A 26,574-nucleotide genomic window follows, 5' to 3' on the forward strand; every position below is an offset into this window, starting at 1 on the left:
TCATATTGTCCCACCTCTTTGCTATGTTGCTTGAACCATTTTAAGGAAAGGACATGATATGCAGTTTTAATCAAAGTATCATGATTGTGACTCAAAAGTTCTTTAAGAAAGGATGGAAGCTGGGGTCACTTTCTATACCCCATAAACTGCCAGATGCAAAGAATCAGGACATGATAAGCTCCAGCTAAACAGATTTATTACCCATGCCTATATGTAAGAATCTAGTCAACTAAAGTCAACACTAAATTGGTGCTAGATAAGAGTTAACAGAATTCAAGAAGGGTTGAACTTAAACTGCTTGTGGGAATGTAATGACTCCAGGCTGATTCTTCTGTTGACTTTGTCCTCCAGGTTCGATCTCTCCTTCTCTTACATCAAGTCGGAATACCCAGTTTTAACTACTTTACCCCATCATCCTGACTCTACTGAGCCGTGGTGGTGAATTGGTTAGAATGCAGTATTGCAGGCTAACTTTGCACATGCACCAGGAGTTCGATCCTGACCAACTCAAGGTTGATTCAGCCTTCCATCCTTCCGAGGTCGGTAAAATGAGGAGCCAGATTGTTGGGGGCAATCGGCTGACATTGTAAACCACCCAGAGACTGCTGTAAAGCACTATGGGGCAATATATAAGTCTAAATGTTATTGCTATTGCTATTCTGGCCTTATCGCCATCATTCAAAATCTACACAAATTAATTGTGAATAAGCATAGGTGAGCAGTCTGTGATCTTGGAGAGGAAGCATTTTTCAGATGCATCATTATGTGGTTGCACACATACACATCCCAGCACATGAGTAATAGACTCTGGAGATAATAGAGTGCCCCCTGTGGAGATGGGCTTGTAAGTGACAGTGATGGTATGAGGTGATGTGATCATTTATTTGCCAAATAGGCAATTACTGATCAGCAGGTTTCTGCTCATGTAGGAGTGAACATTTATAACCACAAGTCCCCTGTACTAGCCCCATTTCTCTGCACCAACAGAAGCAATCTTTGGTTACAAGTTACAAAAATGACTGGATTTGTGACAGTGGCATTGCTCATGGAAGGCAGGCAGGCAGATGGATTGGAGAAGACAGGCAAATCTCATGTCTTAAGTTTATATGAACACAGAACATTTTTTTAAGATAATCATATGGAAAAACAAATGATTCCAATGATCTGTGTTTTTTTTAATCTACCTTCTTCATTAAATTTAATGATTCATCGATGTCTGTAAGTTGAGTAGAGCTGGAACATTAAACAACAGCTATTATTTTTGATACATACAGATTCTGAGCACCATCATGTTCCTTAAGGCCACTGACATGAGGAATGTTAACTTTCCAAAGACATAGACCCGTAACTAGTAAGGAATGAAGACTGAAACTAGGGGTTATTTTAGTTTGATGGAAGGAATTTTTTTTGGGGGGTGGAACAGAGTAAATGGAATAGAGTACCAGGGTAGTGAGAAGAGCAAAATCTCTTTCAGAGGACAGGTGCACGCGTGTGTATTTTGCTACTGAGAAATAAAAAGAGAGAGGTATCTGTGTTAGAAAGACACACGTCATATGCGTGGCTCATCAACCATATTTACCTTCTCATAAAGTGCCTTTGTGTTCCAGCAATTTGCTTCGATTAGGCTCATTATCTCTGCCCCCAGGCGTCTGGTGAAGGCAGCAGCTCCCTTGGGGAGAGGAATACACAGCAGCTCTGACTGTGCACCTACTTATCAAAGGCTGCTGTGGCCTCTGAGCTCACCTTTCATTGCCCTTGACATTAAAGGGTGTTAGCAGGTAGGGAAACAATAACTTTATGGTAAACAGCCCTGCTTTGTTTTTTCCTTCCTCCTTATTTTGCATTAAACTTTCCCTTTTAGTCTCTAGACTTGTAGTCTCCATCTCTTATATAGTTGGGAAAAACACCATATTGTTAGAAGAGGCTTTACCAAGCAGAAAGGTCACAGCTGAAAATGTAGCCTCAGAATTGATTTTAGCCATTCACCATTCACCTTAGTTTATTCAAGAAGCAATGCTGAACTCAAAGCAATAGCCTCTGGCTACATATTGAGACAGAAGCTGAAATCAAATGAAATCAAACTAATGACCTGTCACAGTCCTAAAGGGGAAACTGGAGATGACCTTCAGCTACTTCTTTTTCACTTCTCTTTCCTCAGCCTGCTAATATTTTCTTTGAGGCAATTACCTCCAATCTGGTAACCTCAAAATATTCTGGATTTGCAACTGTCATAGTTTCGGCTGTCACAGGAATTGTGCTTGCTAGAGATAATGAAAATTATTGGTAGCACATCTGGAATGTTGGGAAAAATTTACTTATGGTGGGGGGACCAAGTAGATAAAGGATCTGCAAGAAAATTGTGGGGAACTGAGACAGGCTTGATCATTTCACACATGGACAAGTGCAATATGAGCCAACCAACCTATATGATCATCTGATATTTTAGATTGCAGATCCTACTCTGAGCATTTCTAGCATGATTGGGTCATATTATATAACGGCACAGTGGCCTCTACAAAACTGGTGCATTTACTAGATCAGCTTTTCCTCCTGGTTCAAGTATTAAAACTCTTTGTTGCATTCCTAAAACAATCATTGGATAGAGTTATAGACTCAGGCAGAAAAAGGATTTGACTGACAAGTGTCAAAGTGGCGTAAGGAGATTGGATGCAGTGTAAAGGTCGATCACTCAATTTTTTCCCCTTTTTCATTAATTTTCTATAGCTTCATGATCATGTTTGCCAATTAATGAGTTAAATTGTGCTTCCATGAAACCACATGCAGTGCAAAGGGCTTTCTCTAGGTTCAACCAATTGTTTTTCTTTTGCAGAGCCTACATCTATCTTTCAAAGAACTGAAACAGCTCTGCAAGCACTCTTGTTATTCTCAACATAGCTGAGAAACAGAAGCTGAAAGTAATTTCGCCAAAGTCAGACAGTACATGTATGACCTGGAATGGAACACAGCCCTTCCTTTCCAAGATAATTCCATGTATGTAGATGTGATTCTCCTTTTCCTTGTTGCTCCAATGCTTCCCTTGTTTTTCCCAATAATTTTCTTCCCCTGCTGTGAGAAGACTTGTAGATAAGATGTGATACAAAGTCCTATTTGGTTCAATGTTCCTATCAGGTGCAATTGGGGATTCCACGAATAGAACATTAGCACAGTGGCATTTCCCATTCATGTCCTCCAGCAATGAGCATCACAAGTCCTACTACTTCCATTACTGAAAGTCTCGCATAGCTAATAATCGGAAGCTTTCCCCTCTATGAAACTGCTACTTCTGCTAACATGGGCTTAATAATGTCTGTAATGGAGATTGCTGGAACTATTTACTAGCAACAGAGAGAATTGCTTTTCCTAAGAGTGACCAGCAAGTCTGTGACAGGAAACTATCTCATCCAAGGCATGAGAATTTGGGTCAGGTGAATACAGTAAAAAAAACAGCTGGGAGTAATAGGAAGAAAAGTAGATGATGGAAAGTTTGAGGTATCATTTGAAGTCTTGAATTTAAACAACACATTCAGCCATGGTTAAGTTAGCTTTGATTTATGGAATTATCCCAATACCGTAGATTCACACAACACACTGAACCTTAAACTACCTGAGCCTTTTCCCCCCTATACACAGAGTCACTAAATAGTTTGCTGAGCTGTGGCAACTCAGCTTCAGAAACTTCTGTTTTATTCATTCTGTGTTACAGTCAAAGGATTTTAAGGGAACATCATAAGAATAGGCATGCATGAAGTTATTCTGTGGTGGTTCATGCTCAGAAGTAACATTTTCATGCACATATCAATTTTAAAAATAACATATTGAGAGAGAGAGAGAGAGAGAGAGAGAGAGAGAGAGAGAGAGAGAGAGAGAGACTGTGGTGAAGTGCTCCATGACTAATGCAGATAATCTCTGTATGTCTTCTTAGAGATGTCTGGATCAGAATGTTTCAATGCCCCTGGAAATGCCAGAGGAATTCTTCCAGGCCTATTCTGGGGAGGACAGAATCTTACGCTTTGAAAGAGACATTGCATAATCATAGAGGGCAATAATTACCTGTCTGTTGCAATGGTTCTAATTTAGCTTTCCTATGAAATTTAATACTTCTGATGAATGTGACCAGTGCAGGACATCTGTTCCTGTCCATGTTAGTAACTGTAGTGTAGGCCAGTCCTTACGTAAGATGAGCTGTGATGTGCATCAGGAGGAACTGTCCAAATGGCCAAGACACGTAACACCATTTATTGAGGGTTTGATCTCCAGAACATTGGCACTGGCATCACAGACTTCAGCAAAAATCAATTGACAGAATCATTCAGGACAGAATCATCCTGGGAACAAATGGAGTAAGTGTTTCCACAGCACAGATGTAACAGCACAGCCATAAAGATGATCAATACATCTTTACTCTGGAGTAAGCACTACTATTGCTGCACACTTAAGATCACAGGCAGCATTTTTGGTACTATACGGTCACCTACCACAAAACAATGTGCAAGTTACCTGATAACCCAGGTGGGCAGCTCACAGCAAAATGGCCAAATTTATGATCAGGCAGTTGTGGACTGTGGTTGTGGTTAAGTGTAGGATGACAGCATTTTACTGCCCAGAATCCTCCAACTCTCATTTCTAACCTCCAATTAAGGGAGACATTACAGCATTACTAAGTGGCTTCCTGAAGTCACCCAGATGTTCAGGAGGACACGTTATGCCCCTAATCTCCAGATGGACACCACCTCTGTTGAATACCAGACCTTCTTCAAGAAGCATGACCCTTATTAACTAAGGTACTACCATTCCAGAGGCAAAAAGATTCTCAAGAAGGAATCTGGAAATCTTGTGCTCAAACCCAAATTCTGCAATTACTAAACTTGGAAATAAAATATTTAGCTACATTGAACAATTATATAACTTTGTATGTTTTGCTGATGACTTGGTTTCAAGAGCTTTTTGGCAGAATTTTCCATCGGGATATAGCAGGTTAGGGAATAGGCCATAACTCTGAATATACACTCCCTTATGACTAATTTTTTAAAAAATTGCACAGCCCCTTCTGCTCCATTTGTTTATCTTTTTAGCAAATACTGCTGATGCATTTTCAGCTTGTTCTTTATAAAAGCCAAGAGCCAGAAACTGAGATTCTCAGTTTGATCAGCACTAATCAATGTGCATTCCTAAACTGTAGACTTTCAGACCTCCTAGCAGATTCTCTTTCCATCCAAAATCTACTTAATGTCATCTCCAACCTTTAGCCTATAACTCTCCCAGACACATAACTGGGCTATCACTGACTTGTTCTTTTTTGCTCACCTACAGTGGAGTCCACCCATGGAATACTATGAATGCAGATGAGAAGGACATGAGTCTCATCAGGATATGCCAACCTATCTCAGAGAGAGCACAATCAGACACTGAGGTATCAGTTCAGGCAGCTAGTCAGCTTCCAACCACACGCCCCACTCAGTGTCTCCTGGGCTTTCAGCTCTGCCATCCTTGCTCTGCAATATGGCTGTCTTATGAATCAATGGGCCCAGTCTGCTGGAAGCAATGGACTGAACTGCTTCAGAAGTTGCTCTCTCCCCTCATGTCAGGAAATTCATAGCAAGGAGGTAGTTCATTCACAGCTAGATTTTCACTGATGCTGCAGTGGGTCCTCTCCAGATATTGAGTGCTGGTATGTACAGTTGCTTGACTGCAGCTCAGACCATTGAGGTAGTTGCCAACAAGTTTGTGCTTCTCACAGGTGGTGCTGCTGCTCCTCCCATTACGTGCATGGGGGGTGTTGCTGTATGTGTGTTTATACTCTTCTTCTATGTCCCGACCAATTTTCCAGCGTGTCCATTTTTTGGTGAGTTCTGACTGTACCTATAGGGAGGACACAGCAGCAAAAAGTTGACTTTGTTGCCTTTTTGGTACCATTATTTGTAGCATCCTGATTTCCTTGTACAGCCCTGCTCCTCTGTCTGCAGCATATGACAGAGTATGGACGTGTAAAAGGGGAAAAGGACACTGGATCTTGCAAATGAAAAAAATGACTTCAAATGATTTGATATGTAAGGCACCTACAACTACAGCTAGCATTTTAAATCCAAAAACTATGTTAGATTTACCCAAATCTAGTAATATTCCAGCTATATTTCCACCAAAAACTGTAGGTATGCTTTGACTACTAAAATACAGTTCTGTGGATTGTGAACTGAACGTTATAGCTATGGCTGCCCTTTTAATTGATGAGTAGACCACTGAAATTCAAAAGGACATTGTACGTAACTCCACCACCATTCAAATGATTGCAGCTTGAAATTCTGGACCTCTCATAATTTAACCACAAGGGGCAAAGCCTGTGTCCTATATTTGAAGACTCACCTCTTTGTTCACAAAGCAGTAGAGAATGGCCACCAGCATTCCCTAGGGGATACAGAAGGGTAATTACCAACATTGTAATAATAATTTCCAATAATAAAATTATATGGAAGATATGGCTCTACTATAGGTTTTGGAAGAGCTTGAGTATTAGTACAGTTCATGTGTCTCACCTGAAAAGAGCCAAGAAAGAGGTCAAAGAACAGCTTGACGAAGCGCAGCGTGCCCTGGGCATGCTCATCAACGACGAAGGCAAAAACCATCTCATGGATGCCCAGCAAGGGAATCAGAGTCAGGGTTGATTTTGCCAGCCTAAATGAACAGTAGGTGATTAGGCCTCATCACAAGGAAAAACAGTTAATCAGATATGTAGGGAAGAGGCCCATCTTCTGGGGTGGGGGACAAGCACTACACTCAGTCTTATTGAAGTGCATCAGCAACTGCACTCCAGAAACTAGGCAGATCCAAAACGGAATTTGAATTTGACATGATGTGAATTTAGTACAGTTATTGTGATTGCTTCTCATGCATTTAATAGTTTCTTCTTTTTTGTCATATTAAACATTTTTACATGCAAGTTTACGCTCAGAGTAAACTTTTATGGGGAGTCACATCAAAAGTTGGCAAGGGCTATAATCTTTAATGTATTGATGATTATTTTAGAAACCTATAGATCATGGTGCTGACCCCAAATCCTACCCAGTAGAGAGGACTGCCCTGACATAGAAAGCCAAGGAGGTCGTAGGGAGGGTGAAAAAGAATGTTCTTTTCCCAAGAAGCGTATGCCATTTGGGGAAATTGCCAAGAGCCAATACCGAAACTTGTAGTCTGTGTATCGCATCTGGTGGGCACGGAGCTTAGAGACCAAAATCTGAATTATACGGATGAAAATGAAGAAATTAATCTGAAAGAAAGAAAAAGAAGCAACGTGACTGAGTGGCAGGAAGGGATAGCATTACATGAGTTGGCCAGAGAACCGTGCACAGTAAAGATCGAGAGGATTCTTGAATAGTGTTATCATTTTGATTTAAGTTCTCACTCTTCCCAAATTTCCAGTGACTGTTTTGTAGCTTCTGTCCTGATACTGACCAATTCTAGCCTTAATTAGTGCTATAAGATTCCCTAGAGAAAACATTTCACATGACCACTGGCCATTTATAGGTAGACAGAATGGCAGGCAGAAGTATTTTATTAATCATATGTTGGGACTTAAGCATTTAAGAAAAGTGCTATAGAAACACTGAATTCTGCGATTCACAGAAAGAAAATGTACCGGTATGTTCATTACTGGAGAACCTCTGGTATTTTTTCAAAAACAAGTTGTGTGCTAGTGTAGCTCTTCATAAGATGATAATAACTCTTAATAACTCTTGTTACATTATCACATCAGACAAGGCAAAATCTCCAGCTGCTACATGTAAATGCTCACTCAAATGTGAATAAGGACTGGTGCTCAGACCACAGTATAGTTCCAGGAGCACGGATTATGTTTTCTAACTGGTTTCAATTAGGGTTCTATAGCATTTTGAAGTGTGCAGAGCTGCTCTCCTCTTAAACCAAAGTATCTTAAAACACTATCTTTTTGCAGGATCACACTGCAGCTATGGAGGGCAGTTGGGTTATTCATCCATTTAACGGAATAGCTGACAGGCCTTTATATGAGCACTTCCCCTCCAAAGCATTCTTCCGTTCTAATCCAAAATGTTATCCAGTCCTAGTACTATTCTCTTTACTAGTAAACAATTGGGATCAAGTAATTCCCCACCCCACTGCCAAATATACATCCTTATATGTACACTGGGCACTATTATTATACACAGAAAATAAAACGAGAAAAAGCCTGCTTCGCATGAAAATTAATTTGATTGCAACTGAACATTCGAAGACTATATGATCAAAATGAATAGAATAAAACCCACAAATCTAGCATACAATATATAAATAGGACAAAAAAAAAAAAAAAGGAGAGGTTACTTGAAGGACTGCCTTTATGCAAATCATTCTGCTGGCACGAGAAATGCAGCCAATTCAGCTTTGGAATTTGCTACCATGAGATGTGGAGCTGGCTATCACCTGGGCTGGTTTCAAATAAGTATTGGACTGATTCATGGGAGTGATGGGACCGATGGCTATTAGCCTTGAGGGCAGTGTGGCTCCCTCTGAAGGTCATCTGCTGCAAAACCAGTGAGCTTCCTTGTGCAGAAAAGTCTGTGAGAAGAGACTGCAGGACCACAGACAGTCCTCAACTCAATTTCCATTGCTAAGCAAGGCGATGGTTAAATGAATCACGTCTGATTTTGCGCTGATTATTAAGCAAATCGCTGCAGTTTGGAAGTGAAACCGTGCAGTCATTAAGCAAACCTGCGTCCCCTGTTGACTTTGCTTGTTGGGAGCTGGCTGGGAAGGTTGCAAACCGTGATCCCATGATCCCAGGATGCTTCAACCAGCGTAAGTACGTGATGGTTGCCAGGTGCCAGAATTGTGATTACATGATTGTGGAGATGCTGCAATGGTCCCAACACCAATAACAATAGCATTTAGACATAAACTTCTCCCTAGTGCTTTACGGCATTCTCTGAGTGCTTTACAAATGTCAGCATGTGGCCCCTGACAATCATAAGCATGAGGACCAGTTGCAAGTCAGTTTTTTCACTACTGTTGTAACTTTGGAGGGTTGCTAAATGAATGGCTATAAGCCGAGGACTATAGATGGGCCAGGGGTTCATTCTATCAGGATACTGCTTATGTTTTCTTCTTTACTGGGCATTATTATTGTTATACACAGATATTAAGGTCAATGTGGGCCACATGCATATAGCAGACTATGGCTCATCTTATCTCTCCCTTAGAGAAATTATGGCACAAGATAGGGGATATTTTTTTAAATAGGCTTTTTTTTTCCACCCTGAAAGAAGAGTTTTAGAATATAGTAGGATTTTAAGGCCTATACTGTTTTTTTGGAACATTTGAAATTTCAGCTGTTTATTTGTAATAAACAGTGATTTGAGCTTCACAATATTGTATTTGTTGATTGATTGATTATTGGAAGCCATCCTGAGATGCTTAATTTTTAAAAAGTAAATAAAGATAGGAGGGAAATGTGAAACTTCTTCACAGTTGAAAACTAAGTACTGTACACAATTTTATATGTTGAAAGAACATATAAAAACTGAAAAGAAGAAAATGATGCAGTTTTGAACAGTGCATTTAGCTCCCAAGGCCCAAGGCATGGAGAAAAAAAAATAAAATAAAAGGAGGGGGCTTACCAAAATGGCTAAGAATACAGGGAAACGCAGGATCCACCAGAAGCCCATGTTATTATTGGTACTCCAACAACTGGAAGAGAGATGAAGAAAGAAAGAAAATGGGTACAGATTCTTATTCTTCAGCAAACTTTCCTGCTGCTCACACATTGTACGATACTTCCTAAAGCACCTGGTAACACTGGGACTACAGGAAAAACTGCAGCAAGTGTGGACACTGCATTTTTGTGGCATTTTTGTTGTAACTTACTGAATATTTTCATAAAGATATTTCACCACCACCCACGGCACAATGAAGAGGATTGGGGCTCCTGGGAGGAAGAAAAAGAACAGAATTATGCAAGAAAGGATCATCTTTTCATCTCAGCCAGAAAATCAGTGCAGGAGAAGTGAACGTTCTAGATTCCACCCAATATAGATATACTGTAATTTCTAAAATATAGACATGAGGGAGGCAAGTTATCAAATTCTGGGGTTTTCTCATTCAATTTGTTTGAAGTCTTGCAGATACTTATCTGTTTCAATGGAATTCGTCCCAGTACAAATAACATCTGGACTGGAATCCTTATAGGTAGATAGTGCTCAAGCTCCCTAGCCTTCATGTCCTAAACCTGATCTGACTTAGCCTTCATGCCTGTAATTAACATGTTAAAAGCCAATGCAAAATTTCTGCTTGTGTGATTAGGATCACAACTAGTTTGTCCTCATGTTTCCTAGATTCTATGAGACCATCCAACTTCTCATGACTTGCTCATTATATATGCTTTAATTCAGGTGTTGGCAATGTATGGTTCTCCAAGTATCACAGAACTCCAATTCTCATTAGTCATAGTTGGCATGATCAATAATGAGGAAGATACCACTGGATCTAAACCTAATTGCCAGTGAAACCGAAGAAGCAGTCTTGGTCAAATCCACACATCCTGGTATTCTCATAACCCTAATTGTTGCATTTGCCCTATGCCAGAGATAAGGAATGTGATCATATGCTCTAGTTCAGTGGTGGCGAACCTATGGCACGGGTGCCAGAGGCGGCACTCGGAGCCCTTTCTGTGGGCACATGTGCCATTGCTCCAGCCTCGCTTCCCCCCATGACCTCCCTCTAGCAGCCCCCCTGAAGGAGAGTTGCCCCTGAGCGTGGCCCACGCGGAGCAGCGCAGCCAAGGACATGGCAGCTAGGCAGCATAGACAAGACTCTGTCCTCATAACCCATCGTGCACAGTTGATGCTGCAGGGTGCAGGCAGAGGGCGTGACCGCCATTGTGCTGCTGGCCTGCCTAGGCGATCTGCGCGGGCCCTGGAGGTGGTGAGTGGCCCTGCGGGCAGGTGGAGAAGGGGATGGGGGGGGTGGAAGAGGGGCGGGACAGGGATGGAACGGGGGCAGGGCCAGTTTTTGGGCACTCGGTCTCTAAAAGGTTCACCATCACTGCTCTAGTTCCACCTTCACTTATATTGTTTCCTGTTCTGATATTACAGCTGACTCCCTTGTGTTCTTCTCCTATGGATGAGGTTATCAGTGCCCTGGTGATTACTGACACTCAACTCCCTGTCCTGTACTCACCCCAGCCGATGCAGAGGTAGAGGGTGAAATAGCTGCGTTCGGAGAAGACAGTCAATACCAGCAAGTTGTACAGATAAATCCCCTCGACAAGCAGCCAGCAGTAGTTGGCCACAATACCATACTGCATGAATACTGTGGCTGCCTGGCACCCTGCTGCTGCCTAGAGAAAGGAAAGGAGTCAGGATAGTCCCAAGAACATGTTGCTCTAAATGACAGATTTCTGGGTTGGGGAACATTTTGTCCAAATCATGTAGCTTTCATGTTGGTGCCTTATGACAGCGTTTCTCAACCTTGGCAATTTTATAATGTATGGACTTCATACACACGGGGTGAGGAATTTTAAAGTTGCCAAGACTGAGAAACATGGGTTTATGGTTAAAAACTAGCAGTGGGGCAGCCTGGAGAGTTTTGGAGGAAAAAGAAAAGGATGAAAAACTCGTTTGTCACGTTCACAAGTTACAGAGCTGTACCAGCAGCCTTTCCTTGAATTGTGGATTGCAGTTGTTAAGTTGTTAGAAACTGCTTGATGAGAGCAAACAATGCTACTTCCCATATCCAGGATTAGAAAATGTGTAATGTGTGACTTTCCAGATGTTGCAAAAGCAGAATTACTGACTGGAGCTGCTGGGAAATGTAGTTCAGAAACTTCTAGCGGATCAGATGTTCCTCACTTAATAAATGTAGGAAATACAAGCAATGAATCATTGAACAGAGATGTTATAGCCCAATCATGGCTCACTTTGAATCAAAGTCTAGCTCCAGGATGAGCTTTCACAAGTTTCCTATCATGAGCAGTGACATATATGAAGAACAATAGAACATCCTTATGTGAAGGTTATTGACATGTAGAACTATGCGGTAATGTAATTGAATATAGGTTTCAGCTGACCTAAAAATGCTTTTTCCCATAAGTCATTTTAAACCATCCCCAAACTTTTCAAAGGTTCTTGATTGTTTGGCCACGGGAACAGAAGAGCTGGGACTGTAGAATAGCAGAATGATGGGCTTAGACTGGAGGTTGAGACCTCTCAGAGAGGCATAAGGATTTTCAAGAGGTGTGGAGGGGAGATACAGTGTCACAATTTATTTAAAAACTGAAGGGACAGAAGCAGTGTAAAAACTCAAGTCAGGCTTTTATTCCCCATTATGACTATGTGAGCCTGCAGTGGGCCAGCGTAGGACTTGAAACCTGAGAACTTCTAGTGATATGGAGGAACCCACCAAGTCTACATATAAAAGCACATAATTATTTATATGTACATAAATTATTTAGACATATTAATTACTAGTCCATCCTAGTTCACGATGGCAAGGGAAAGTTCATTTTTTTCACTGGAGGGGACTGCATTATCATAATGTTTAGAAACTCCTGACATGAGGTTTACTGGATCTGTACATAGATGGGTGGGCATGGGTGGGTTGGAAGCCTTATAATGTAGCTGGAAACAGGAGAAAATAAAATAAAAGAGGGACTATAAAAGAGGGTGCTGTTACCTGGTCACTCTGCCAAAGGCTCACATTGTAGTCATCAACCTTCTCACTGTAGCGAGTATGGAGCAGCGTGTCGATGGTGAGCACTGAGATGCCCTTCAGGATGAAGGAGGCGAAGAGATTCATGTGGATGTAGTTGCGCATGCAGTGCAGCTTGCTGGGGAGCAGGGAGCTTGTCAAAAACGCCAGTCTATCTGGATCATGTCACACAGTATCACTCTGCCTAAATCTTTACCCCACTGGGCCACTGTTCCTCCCTTTCTCTGTCTTTTGACCCCGGCCCTCACCCCATTCACCAGCTTTTCAGTTCTTGCAATTTCATCACTCTCTACAACTCTCTAAAGCAGGGGTGTCAAGCTCGCCATGTCACGTGACGTGTCGCGACGTATCGCAACTTTTCCCCCATTGCTGGAGCTGGGGTGGGTGCAGTTTCGGCATGATGCATCCGACACCCCTGCTCTAAAGTAATCCCTCACTTTAACAGTTCTGAAGAAAACCCAGTCTCTCCAGATTGGCTAGATGTGTTTACTCCAGTGGATCTTCCCCTGGGTAGTGCCCAAAGTGGGATGAGATGGAATAGGGCAGTGGTGGCGAACCTATGGCACGCATGCCAGAGGCGGCACTCAGAGCCCTCTCTGTTGGCACACGCACCACCGCTGCCAGCAGCAGGTCCATCAGGCCGCCACCGCTGCCCGGAGCAGGACGGGGCTTCCCAGCAAAAAGGAGGTAAAGCAGTCGACTAGCAAGCTCGAGTAGAGGTGGTAGAGCAGAGGTCACCAACCATTGTTGATTAGTGGACTGGAAGAAAAGGGAGGGGGAAGCATTTTACATGCGTGCATGTGCGCACGGGGCCGTGAGGACGGACGCACTGCAAATGGGGCGGGGGTAGTGCCTGAGTGATACTCACTAGCCCTGCCCCATTCTTGCGTGGTGCAGCACCTTGTATCTGCACCCCGCAGCACGGCAGTGGCCATTTTTGCACCCCTGGTTTTTGCGTGCCAGAGGCGGCACTTAGAGGCGCCTCCCTGCCCCCCCAAGGGCACCACAATGCTGATGCGGCCCTGGCACTTTGCGATAAGTAAGTGGGGTTTGGGTTGCGGTTTGGGCACTCGGTCTCTAAAAGGTTCGCCATCACTGGAATAGGGTTATAAACGTCCTTTTAATCCAGTCTTTCTCAGCCTTGGCAATTTTAAGATGTCTGGACCTCAATTCCCAGTTGAAGTCCAGACATCTTAAAGTTGTCAAAGCTGAGAAAGACTGTTCTAATCAGTACAGATGAAGTCAGATAATTTTAGAAGTTGGACATGAAGACAAGGCTTTCCCTGCATAGAGGATAATGTGTATTTCAGAGTAAGATAATCCATACCTGTTTTGCTTGAGGACCCCTTTTGCTTATTATGCTGAGTGGGACCCTGGATGTTGACTCTGATGACACTAATAGTAAATCTATGACCAGCTCTACTAATTTCCACCTCTTTCTTTTCTCGTCCCACTTTGAAGGAATCCATCTCATTCCAACCCAACCCATTTTCTTTTTTCTTCCTTTTTCCTCTACTGCTGCAAGGGTCAACCACCCCACCATCTCCAGTCCCAATCCAGTTTCCAAATCACCTGAAGCCTAGCAACACTGCCAAGGCCAGGAGCAAAGCGCAGAGGGACACTGAGTAGCCCACCGTGTACATCACTCTGAAGCTTCCATAGATTCTATCAAACCACTCCTGGAAAGAAAAAGAGGAAAAGAGTTCGTCTGATGCACAAAATCAATTCAGATCCTTTATCTATTGGAAGCCAGAAAAAGATGATCTTGTAGAAATTAGCAGAACTTTAGTTCTCTGCTAACCTGGTCTTTCTTGTTGTCTATCATACATTGATCAGCATTGCGCAGTGACTTCCCTCCAGGACCGGTCACCCACTGTCCATCTGGACCACATTTCTTGAATACATAGCCATGCTTCACTACAGGAATAAAGAAGAATATGATCATAAATATATCTGGCTCCATGGTGGACGTCTATCTGTTCTGAGCTTTAATCATCTATTGTTGACTCTAATGTCTGTTCTAAATTTAGATTCTAGCACCCTCTGACTTTCATCTCACCCTTCCCCAGAAAATTAGGCGACTATTTTATGCATTCTCTTACCATTTCTGATTTTATATTAGTTTTATGTCCTTTTTTTTCCTTAAGAACCTAAACACAGTGCATGTAAGCTTTTAAATTATATTTTCAAACTGACAGAATACATTACATCTATTAACTTTTATTGAAGTATCTCAAATAATAGGTAACAAAAACTAAATAAACACAACAGTAAAAACTAGAAAAAGACATTCTATAGCTTTAAATAATAATGGCATCGTATATCGTTCATTTTTCCTCCACTGTGAATTAAACATAGACTATATGTAAGCATATTGACTAATACAGGACCATCTCTAAGGCTGAAAGTTTGACATATATCATTGAATGTTTTACTAACTTTCAGGCCTGTATAATAAAAGAATACAGTACAATATATCTTTTTATGGTATTTCCCTGTGTTAGGCAGGATAGGATAGTAGTTTGTTTATCCCAATTACCCTGGCTGAAGATGGAAGTGAAAGGGTCTCCCCAGTTTTCCAACATTAGAATCACCACACACATTGTCTAGACAACCAAGGTCCATTTTCCCTGCTAAAGATATGGTCCATTGCCAATCATCTTCCCAGTGTTAATACTGTACCTTGATCATACCAGGGCAGGAACCAGGGGCAGGAAACGCTGACAGTGCTGTTGAGTTGTGCATCAGGCCAGCATGAATACTTATCGAACGTTCGGTTACAAACCAACTCTAGAGAAGAGAGTACAAAGATGGATATGGGGGTTCTTATTTTTACTATTTTATTCTATTTCCATGATTATATCTCTTGTCTTACATCAACTGGACCTAAAATGTTTTATCCAATAAACTTTATTGGGGACTTCACTTGACTTGACTCAAATAAGCTGTACTGAAATATATCTGTGAGATCCTTTCTCCTGCTTTACTCATGTGTGCATACCTATATGACTGCCTGGTAGTTCCTGCCTTGTACCTCATTCATAAACCTCAGCCGTGAAACCATTTGTGTGTGTCTGTACCATGAATGCATCACTCCCAAGGAAAAAAAAGTGACATCTATTAATTTACATTCTACTATTCCTGTGATGTCTTTCTCCATTCGTCCAATGTCACAGTTTCCAAAATTCTTGCATAATAGTCCTCATGATGTTACCAAAAAGCATAGGATCCCAGCTTTCAAAAGCATATGATTCCAGCAGAATAAGCTGGAAGAAAATGAGTAAACATTCTGCCGAACTGTCAGTGCTTGTCCCCTGCCTCACTTTCCTTGTTCAGATAAATTGTTAGCTGATACTCAATCTAAAGGGGGACCTTGTCTCACCAGTAGATGGTGGCCAAAGGCTCATATTGCGGTGACATTCTTCACTGTAGGCCTTCCAACTTTCATACACATATTCATATACATATTCCATAACCTGGGCAGAAGCTCCCTGAGGAAAAGAAGAAGAAAAAAAGGTGGATTGGCCTGTCCAGTATTTATGTATTTGATTTGAAACAGCCAGACAAGAAGGAGGACCAAGACTCTTACCTGGAGGCAGAGCACCAGTGCAAGCAGGATTCCAAGGAGGTGTGACTGGGACATCCCTCTGGAGGTCTGCAAAACTGCATAGGGATGCTCCCGGAGCTGTTGGTATCCTACAAGAGATGCTGTTTTATCAGGTGTCCTGCAAAGAATTAGGAAGGGGGAAAGCAAAGTTACTTATGCTCGCATGCTCCTCACTGCTCAACTGTTAGTTCCAAGCTTCAGGAGCAAGTCTCCAAGGTTGATGACGCAGGCGGGGACAGGGTTTGCTGGGCTACATCCAGATAGTCAGTCTAGTGCCAGCAAATCATGGACTGGAAGGGACCTGTCAGGAATAAACATGGCTGCTGAGCCTCCTCCCAGGTCAGGTGTTAAGGACTTAGTAGTGTTTTGACTCTCTCTGGTTGGTTCTGGGGCCTCCCTCACTGGAGCCAGGGGGAGTGGAGGACCACCCAACTTTAGGGGGCTGCTTCAGATGCCAGCCATTGTAACTGGAGCCTGTTGGGGGAAGGGGAGTTATTTCTGGGCTGGATTTGGTTCCACTGCGGAGTGCTTAGAGATGTGAGCACAAGGACTGTCTTGCCTCGTCGCCTCAGAACCACAATATGGTCTCACCTTGCAGAGACTTACATACCTCACTCACAGGCGAGCGCACGTTTGCCAGAGAATAATATGCAGGCAAGTAAAAGAGTACATATAAAAAAAAATAAAGCTTGAAGCTTTCTTTACAGAGGATCTAGCAATTGACAAAGCTCATCTGCAACCAGGAAGGCCACCTCATTTTTCTGGAAAGGCACCTTGGCCCACTGTATTGATTGACACACTCCCCTTGCCAGGGACTGGAAGAATTGCAGTGCTCTGGATGGTAAGTTAGTCGTGTGGTGTGTGCATGGTAAACTGAGTGTCTATGGACAGAGGGCGTAGAAAATAAACTACATTAAATATGTTTAAAAAGTAAGTTTACGTGAGGGGTATACAGAAGTGATGCTGCTTGGGGGAACCAGCAGAGGGTAGTAGAGCTACCGGTATGCAATCTTGGTACGCTACCGGTAGCAGTAGTAGCAGGATGACATCCAAAGCCAAAAGCCCATGAGCGTGCATGCATGTCAGTAAGGTCAAAAGTGGCAGCGTGCATGGGAAAGCAAGGAAGGTTACAGTATGTTCCTTGGGCTACCAAGGCGGAGGGGCTGAGGTTTGCTGAGCACAGGGGACTGGATGCCTTTCAGTCCTGATCTCGTGGACACAGTTCTTTGCATTCCATCCCACTGACAGGGCTTGTGTTCAAGCCAGCAGCAACTCTCTCCTACTGATTCAGCCAGTATCTCTCCCCCACCCTCCCCTTCCTCCCCCCCCAGTCCCTGTCCAAGAAAATAGGGAGGGATGAGGGAGAATGTGCCAGCACTGCTCTGGCTTGTTTACAGCACCTGGCACAGTCCAGTTAGGACTAAAAAGGCAGCTAATCATTAACGCCCTCCAGGGATCCCTGGATCTTCAGGGCCTTGTTGTCTCCTAACCCAAGAGCCCCCTTCCCGTGGCTGACAAAATCCCCCATGTGCCCAGAGTTCAGACGTCCTGGCTGGAAAGCTATGCTCAGTTCCCATGGGCAGTTGAGCAATGCCCTGTGTTCATCCAGCATAAACTCCAAGGCATCCATGAACTAATGCCTTCAATCCTTCTCTAATCTGGTTTAAAGGGCTTTTGAATGGGACTGCGGTGCTCCAGACAAACAAGCTATTCTTTGCTGGGTACTTTGCAACAACAGGCCAAGCTTTTGGCACCAGATACTGCCAGAGCTCGGCTGGGATTAAGAGGGGGCTGCTCCAGTTACCCCAAGAAGCAAAAAGCCCTTGGCTTGGATTGCTAGAGTTTAACGGTGGCGGGAGGGAGCAGCTTCCCGCCAGACACCAGAACTTCCCATTCTCCAGGATTCTCTGAGCGATGGAAAAGGGCAACCAGAAAGCCGGGAGCAGACAAAAGATCCTCTTTCGCTAGAAGGCAACTGGAGCTTTCCGAAATTGTCAGGATGTGATTAATCCAGAGCAGACAGTTCAGATTTAGCAAAAGGAGTACCTGCGGCTGATAATTTTTGCTCCTTCCCCTTCATAGCACCTGGAAACAACACACTCATCCAGTAAATTAATTTGCTTAAGGCATTTGTAGACCACCTATTGATCATGATGAATCCACAAAGTGGGTCACAGTAATTGGAACCTATAGTAGTCAAACCAGCACCCACTGATACAGGCAAGAATAGTGTACATCCAGAGCAGTTTGTGATCCTTCGGTCGGTATAGAAATAATTGGGCCTTTACTGATGTGATTAAATGGCAATGCATGAGTAGAACTTTTTTCAGCCATGGGAAGTCTAACTCATGGGTCTGGCACTGAGAATTCAGAGCGTGAATACCTGCTCTCCTGCCACAGAAGCATGGCCGTTCCACAAACCAACTTCCAAAGCACAAAGTCCTATGAGCCTGTAATGCAATACTGTCTATATACCAGGATGCATTTTTCTCGCGTGAGCATGAAAGCTACTGATCTGCCTTTGCCCTTAAGCTCAAACCCAAAGTGAGTTAAGGCCCTGCTCTAGGGCCATTCTATATTTGATTGGAGGATGGCAGGGACTTCTTAGTAGTTGCACCACAGGCTCACCTTTTCCTCTTTGATGACAAGGATCTTCTACAGGGATTTCTGTATTTACACCTGCTTTTAATTCTAGTGTGCTCTGGTTTGATATGCAGTATTCTATGGATAAACTGCCTACTGCAGTGATGGCAAACCTTTTACAGACCGAGTGCCAAAACCGCAGCCCAAAACCCACTTATATTTATTGCAAAGTGCCAAGGCCACATCAGCATTGTGGCGCCCTTGGGGGGCGTGGCCCACGGGGTGGGCGTGGCTGCGGTGCTCACAGCAGACAGAGTGGGCATGGCCGGGGTGAGCATGGCCACCTTGATGTTGCTCATGGGGGGATGCCTCTGGGGGGCTGGGCAGGATTGGGGGAGATCCAGGGGGTCTCTGGTGGGTGGGGTGGTGGGCAGGAGGCTCATCCTGCGGGGTGAGGCAGGGGGTAGGGCGGGGGTGCCATTGCTGCGGGGCAAGGCGAGGCAGGGGCAGCTGCTCCCTGACACCATCGGCCCCCGCACACAGAGGCCAGCGAGCACATGGGGGCGTGCTCTAACACCTCTACTTGAGCTTACTAACCAGCTGCTTCGCCTCCTTTGTGCTGGGTAGGGCTGCCGCTCTGGGCGCCAGCGTTGGCCTAATGGACCTGCGCGAGCTAGCGGTGGTGGCGGCAGGTGTGCCCACAGAGAGGGCTCTGAGTGCCGCCTCTAGCACGCGTGCCATAGGTTCGCCATCACTGGACTACTGCTTTCAGGCGTCAATCCAAGTACAACATGCCATGTTGCTAGGCTCTGTGCAGCCGTGTTGAACCTTCCCCAGATAATGACTTCTGGCTCATGATTAGCACTCAACTCTAAGGTTTGGCACCATAGAACATTTTATGGCCTGGTAGGTTATGAACATTTAATTTATTTTCTTTTTGTTGTCATCTTTTAGGCCTCGTACACTTTTTATATCCTTTATGCTCGTACACCTTCTTTTATTAATTATATTACCTTCCCATTCCTAATGTTGGTTTATTAGCATAATAAAGTTTGACTTGATTTGATTTTTGTCATTGTATTGTTCATTACAATCCACTTTCATAGCTAGTGTCAAAGCAAGACATAATTGTTTAAAATAAAAACAGCTGTGCTGGTTTTAGACTCATGGATTAGGAGAGAGATGATGTGTGAATTAGTTGTCAGTTTTAGTAACTCAGAATAGTTCTTCTATTTAATGTTTACCGAGAACTGTTTGTTGTAAATCAGAGCGCTGCATATATAACACCCTCTAAATTTTTGCAATGTCCAGGATATTAGAGCAGTATTATCCAAGATGAGGTTTAAATCAAGAGCTTTCCACATTATGTAGAAATATGCATATCAAATGTGGTTGTTTTTCCCAAGGAAAAGCAATTAGAGCATGGCACTTGGTTACTTTCCTATTGGCTGTTTCTCTACTTTGGAGTGTTCCATAACCCACAAGTGTCTCCCCTCCACTCTAATTTCATAGGAATAAGGAAATTCCACTTCAATTAGATAACAGTTTTAACAATCACACAAATAATGTTGTGCAAGAATATCTTTTTAGGAATGTAACAGAGACATGTAATATATAAATGCTTATAAGTACATGTTATTTAAAGCAGGGGTCCCCAACCCCCGGTCCGTGGACTGGTACCGGGCCGTGGCATGCCAGCAACTGGTTCACACAAACAAGCAAAGCACTATCCGCGGGATGCAGGCAACACACAAAACCACGCCCCCTCTGGTCTGCGGAAAAACCTCTCTCCATGGAACTGGTCCCTGGTGCCCAAAAGGTTGGGGAGCTCTGATTTAAAGAATATAGTAAGTCATGTAAACATAAGATTTGTTGCAAATAAGTGAAACGATTATTTTAAAAGCTATGAAAAGTGTTTCTTGGGGATTAAGATAAAGGTTCTTTGGAATATTTTTTTTAAGAGGTAAATAGATTCACAAGTGGAAGATAGTCAGATTTTAATGTTTGGTATTATTAGCTAAAAGCTTTGGGGAACCAAACAGATGTGAAGCCTTGCGTTATGCTCCCTTGTTTCAGAACTGCCATTACAATAGCAGAGCAAAGTGTTTAGGGATGCAATGACATAAATTTATTGTCTTTTCTAGTTTGGAAGTGGCATGAAGCTCCAATGGGATCCCTGCCTTTCTGCCATATAATGCCACGCTGTTTACTTCTTCTCCCATATCCACAAGTGATTTTGATCAAGCTGTTTCTAATTTTCATATCTTCAAGAAAGAAATTTTCTCAGATGAGCTGCAGGGAAACATGTATGCCTCCGAGGGTGTTTTATAAGTAATTAGCCCTCCTACCTGGGCTACATGATGTGCAGCAGATCTCTGCACGGTATTTCTGCTAAGACAGAGATAGCAAGTGAAGTCCATATTATTTACTTATTTATCAAATTTATATAGTTGCCCATCTCACCCAAGGCAACTCTGGGTTTACATACAACATATTTATTAGTGTCCCGTTTAAATTAGGCCAACAATCACAAAATAATTAGGGTTTTTTTTTAAGCTGGGAGGCATCAGAAAAAGGGATAATTATCATTTTACCAGAAAAGAATGATGTACTATCAGCAGAACAAAATAGCATTTCTTGCTCTAAAATAAGCCCTGATATTTTGATATACCTATTACTGAGTTTCTAGATATACTGTCAATGTCTGCTCTAGATGAAGTTGCTCTGCTTGGCTCAGCCCTAAAAGTATAGCCTTGGACTCCCTCATTTGATGCTCTACATCTCAACGCAATACACTGAAGGCAGAAACAGAGTTTTTCTGATCAGGACTGTGTCCAGCTCTCTTTCTTTTTAGAGAGTATTTTAAAATTCTCCACTAAAACCACAGCAAAAGTGCCCCCCCCTTACCCCTAGTTCTATCCCGCTCCCAGGGTTTATTTATTATTTATTTATTTACCCACCAAATTAAATTATTCTTATCCTTGGGAAAATCATATTTCCTCCGAGTAGCGTCTAACTGCTGCCGTCTGAGAGCCAGAAAGCTCATTAATCAGAGAGGCTGGAGGAAGCTAGCAGCATCAAGAGCTGTCCATTCTGTCGGGATGAGTTTTCCTCCATATTAAAATAAGACAGTGTCCCAGTGAATCTTTGCTGCCCAGAATGTAATTGGAAAGAGCCTGTGCAGCCTCTGCTCATCTTGGCTCAGGTTCCTTGGACCGTGATCTCCACAGGCAGATTTCTCCCTCTGGCAAATCATATCTCCAAAGCCAGAATGATAAGGAAGAGCCACCTCCTTCACTCCTGGAAACGGCCCCTTTGGTACTGCTATCAAACTTTAACACAGACTTCCTTGTTGTGAAGGAAGCAGCCCCTTTTTCAACTTGCAACATCTGGAAATGGTCTCAAACTCCACACCGGGAGAATTTAAGAGCTCTCAGGTTGTTGGAATTTGCAGAGATATTGGTATATACACGCATTTAGAGGACACACTAATTTTATTCTTCATGGCTATTTACCTTTCCACTGGAAGAGGTTATTATTATTTTTTTTATTGCATTGCTGGCAGAAAAGCACCCTCCCTTTCTCCAAGGAAGCCCAGTCACATGCTCTTCTGGGAGCTGCAGATTCTTCCAGAAATGGAAAACCTCTGCTCTAAATCTGCCCTTCCTAGAAATAATTCAGTTTGTGCTCCTTGATGTCCCTTAACCCAGCTGGGCATGTTATTTTCCTGGCCCAGTCCCTGAACTAAAAGGGCCTCTTTCTGCTTCAGCCCAGTTCTGTTGGGCAGGGATGTTCTGGCCAGAAGCCAGTTTCTTTGTACCAGGCACATCCAAGTAGTCTAACCCAGAGGTCCCCAACCTTTTGGGCACCAGGGACCGGTTCCATGGAGAAAGGTTTTTCCACGGTCCGGAGAGTGCGTGGTTTTGTGTGCTGCCTGCATCCCACGGATGGGGCTTTGCTTGTTTGTGCGGACCGGTTGCTGGCATGCCACAGCCCAGTACTGGTCCACAGCCCTGGAGCTGGGCTAACCCCTGGCTAACCCAAGCTGCATTACTGCTCAGGCCTTCCTAATGGTTTTTGGAGTCTGCCTTGGGAAGAAGGCAAAGAAGATACATCGTTGATTGTGCTCAGCTCAGTCACAATAATTGGAAATGTGTTTTTCCTGCCGGAGTGGCCTCTTTTCTCCATGCTTGGTGAACGTGCTCTAATGACTAATGACCTTGTTGTGCAGGCTAACAACCCTGGCCTCTGGCGAGAAAGTATCAAGGACTTCCTAAAACGGATTCTCTACAACACAGCACCCAAATTTATTGATTCGTGACAAAAGCTCCCAGGGTTAGGAAAGGAAAGCTCACGTTATCACAGTTCAATCTATCTTGCAAGATTATAAGACACAAGTGTAAGACTGCAATTACTTTTTGCCTATCAATTAAAATTAAAAAAGAACCCTCAAGGAGAAAAAGAAACCTGCCTTACTCCATAAACGCTGGAAACGTCCACTGAAAACAGACTCTCAACAAATTGAAGTGCGCTAGATGAGCATTCCAACGTCATCCTTAATAAGCAAAACGTTTAACAGATTAAAGCCACTTAAATTCTTTAGTGCATCATAATATTTCATTATCTTAATGTATCCACCTATGAAACAATATATAACGTGAAACACAAAGGCTTCCTTTCCATCTGTTTCAATCTTTTCTATGTATTTGTTTCAGCAAATTAGCCAATTATCGGATTTTATTTTTCCCCCCCTTGAATCTTAATGTTTTAAATTAGGCCTTTTCCTTCCATCAACTAATATTCCGTAAACTGCAGGAGTGCAGCAAAATCTTGATATTCCAGAAGAACCTTTAATGGCAGTAATTGAAGTATAAAGAGTATAATTTAAACGAAGGCACAATAATAGCTAATAATTCCTAATAGGATTTCTCCTTCCAGATCAGGTTTTATATATAAGTTCATGATGAAGCTGCTAATATTTGACAATCACAAGTACATTCCTGCCTGAATGAAATATTTGGAGGCAGGAAACTTCATGTAAGATCTCAAGTTATCCAGTGTAACTTTCCAGCAAAGATTGCTAGCGACTAGCAAGTTCGGTTATTGCTCCTCATAGAATTATTCTGGCCATCAAGTACAGTCCCCTGCCCTATGCAGAAATCCAGATTAGTGCATCCCTAACAGATGGTTCTCTTCCCTCTGTTTGAAGCTATCCAGAGAATTATAGATAGCTCTGCTGCCCTGTTGCAACAAACAAGAACAACAAAAAGTCTTATGGGCCCTTGCAGACTGACACATTTAGGGCATAATGTTTAATGGATGAGAGTCCACTGCCTCAGTTTCATTTGATAAAGTGAAAGCCAGTCCATGAAAGTTTCTGTCCCCGACAAGCTTGGACTCACAGAATTACAGAGTTGGAAGACACCATTTAGCCCATCAAGTCCGATCTCCTACTGAGCACAAGAGTCCTAATTACAATTTCTCGACAGATGGCTATCTATTCTCTGCTTGAATACATCCAGTGAATGAGTGCCACAACCTCTCTGGGTAACCGGTTCCACTGATTAAATATTCTTACGAATTTTATCCCCTTAACACTTAAAACAGGATCTGTCTGTCTGTCTGCCTGGAAGGCAGTTGCATTGTTTTGTACCTTAAATAGGTCTCAACTTTTTTTTTCGTTATGACATCCTTTAAGGTTTATGAAGAGTGCCATCACTTGGGTTACCCCTATTTGGGCTGCAAAAATGCAGACAATCAATACATCACCGCAAATGCACTTGTATATTTCTCTTAGGTTTTTTTTCTATATCCAAGCCCAAAGATTGTAATTAATGATGGGGAGGGAGGGAGAGAGGGAGGGAGGAATGCACCTCAGCGGCCTCAGACAGCCAAGAGGAACGTAGCAGATGCTAGTCCCTATCTTCTCATTGGGGGTAGCAATAGCATTTAGACTTATATACCCTCCATAGTGCTTTACACAGCACTCTCTGAGTTTACAAATGTCAGCATATTGCTCCCAGAAATCACGAATGAGAGGTCATAAATCATTGTATGCCAAAATTTGTGCTGGGCAAAGACAGAAAGCACCACTTTAGCATTGGAACAGATACTGACAAAAGGACTACCTCCACGATGGTCTCGGAATAAGCCAATGCTGCATCCTGAAACATCTTCTCAGTGCTTTTTTTCTAAAAAAAAAAAAAAAGGTGCTGGACCTCACACACGTCATACAACCCACCTTGCCTACCCTATAAGGTTCCATCCAAAAAAGGTGCCGGAATTCCGTTCTGGGCGTTCTATGAGGAAAAAAGCCCTGCATCTTCTAAAAATAGTGGGGCATCTTTGAACTGTGATCATGTGGAAGAGCCTAAAGACACTAATTGGGGATGGGGGAGTTATTACCAAATGAAGGAACACCCTAAATAAATGGTTATGTAGCTTGAAATGGATCAGTGCCATTCTACAGCTTTACTGAAAGGGAGGAAGGGAGAGCAGAACGGTAACTTTTAGGGGAGAAAAATAAAAAGGTTACCGAAATGAAATTTATTTTAGGAGCATCCTCAACTCTTTTCTGCGTATTTGTCAGAACTCTTTGCAAGATTCCGAACTACAAGTGCCCATATTAGATCCAGAGAATTGCAGAGTTCAAGAAAGAGCACTGCATGTACTGTATATCTTTGGGATTACTTCACGCTCCAAATTTAAACGTGTGACTATCCTGCAACACAGTTTCAGTCACCTATGCTTCTAATGTCTTCACTTTTAGCCTCACTTAATTTGATGAACCATCTGGAAGACGGCTTGACCTACATGTCTGGTTCCCATCAGACAGAGAGTTCTGGAATCTATCCATTCAAGAGATCAGAGAGAGACTGGAGATACATTGGTTGCAATGTTATTTTTAGGTACAGAGTAAAATGTATCACTATAAAGCTGCCTTTGCAGATAGAAAACGCCTTAATTCATACTTCCTCTACTTAATTTGAATATAGATCCACCAATTTTTGACTCACGTTTCCAAGGTAAATCAATCTGATGGTACTGGGTAAGTGGGTGGGTAACTGAGGAGCCGATTGTTGAAACTCCTAATAGTTAATAAAAATCAATGGTATTTAGTAGTTTTCCAAGAACTATAGACATAAACATATGCACAGATCATAGCACAGGGTTAAATGATCTTGACAAGGTTTCTGTTTCATAGTTCTAGGAGAATACATATGGCAGTGAATAAAGAATGAAGGAAAGGACATGAATAGCACTGCTCATTACATCAAACATCTGGATAATATACTGTATAACAAAAGCAGGCAACCTTCATGGCCAGAAGCTCTAATTTTACTTTTCAAAATTTGGAGATGGAGTGGAATCCATAGCTTACAGGGTCTATGATTCCTGAAGCCAGAAGTGAAATTTTTAAACCTTTTTAAAGGGACGCTACGTGATTAATGGACAAAATCAGTGCACTAAATTTGGATAGTGCATTACACCTCAATTTTTCCCTTAATTTTTTTTTAAACTGTTCCTGTTGAAAGTCTTATCTACCAATTTTGGTGTGGTATGATGAACCTCTTGGGGGCATTAAAAACTGATGCTATCCATGACCTGTGTTATACAGTTTCCCCATCTCTGATAGTCAAATATGCAACCAAATAAATCACTACATTTCTGAA

The 26,574-nt window shown here is 42.6% G+C and overlaps 1 protein-coding gene across 1 annotated transcript; it reads right to left on the minus strand.

Annotated features, from left to right (window-relative positions):
* Window positions 1-4,919: 4,919 nt before the first annotated feature.
* Window positions 4,920-16,475, minus strand: GCGR (glucagon receptor). The gene is made up of 13 exons (XM_015825163.2): window positions 16,301-16,475; window positions 16,094-16,202; window positions 15,394-15,501; window positions 14,513-14,628; window positions 14,284-14,390; window positions 12,676-12,829; window positions 11,182-11,341; window positions 9,871-9,931; window positions 9,624-9,693; window positions 7,173-7,261; window positions 6,531-6,669; window positions 6,361-6,402; window positions 4,920-5,859 (listed from the first exon to the last, which is right to left on the minus strand). Exons 1-13 carry the CDS (start codon window positions 16,352-16,354, stop codon window positions 5,557-5,559), a joined length of 1,512 nt encoding a protein of 503 aa, XP_015680649.1. The 5' UTR covers window positions 16,355-16,475; the 3' UTR covers window positions 4,920-5,556.
* Window positions 16,476-26,574: the final 10,099 nt, after the last annotated feature.

This window comes from Protobothrops mucrosquamatus, unplaced genomic scaffold (assembly GCF_001527695.2).
Source record: "Protobothrops mucrosquamatus isolate PMUCROS unplaced genomic scaffold, P.Mucros_1.0 scaffold2515, whole genome shotgun sequence".
NCBI classification, from domain to species: Eukaryota; Metazoa; Chordata; class Lepidosauria; order Squamata; family Viperidae; genus Protobothrops; species Protobothrops mucrosquamatus.

Coding starts and splice junctions, on each gene's coding strand:
- GCGR (XM_015825163.2), bottom strand. CDS start 16,354: ATGTCCCAGTCACACCTCCTTGGAATCCTGCTTGCACTGGTGCTCTGC. Junction 15,502..16,093: donor CCTTTGGCCACCATCTACTG/GTGAGACAAGGT, acceptor TCTCTTCTCTAG/AGTTGGTTTGTAACCGAACG. Junction 11,342..12,675: donor GCCTTTGGCAGAGTGACCAG/GTAACAGCACCC, acceptor TCCTTTCTCTAG/GCAGCAGCAGGGTGCCAGGC.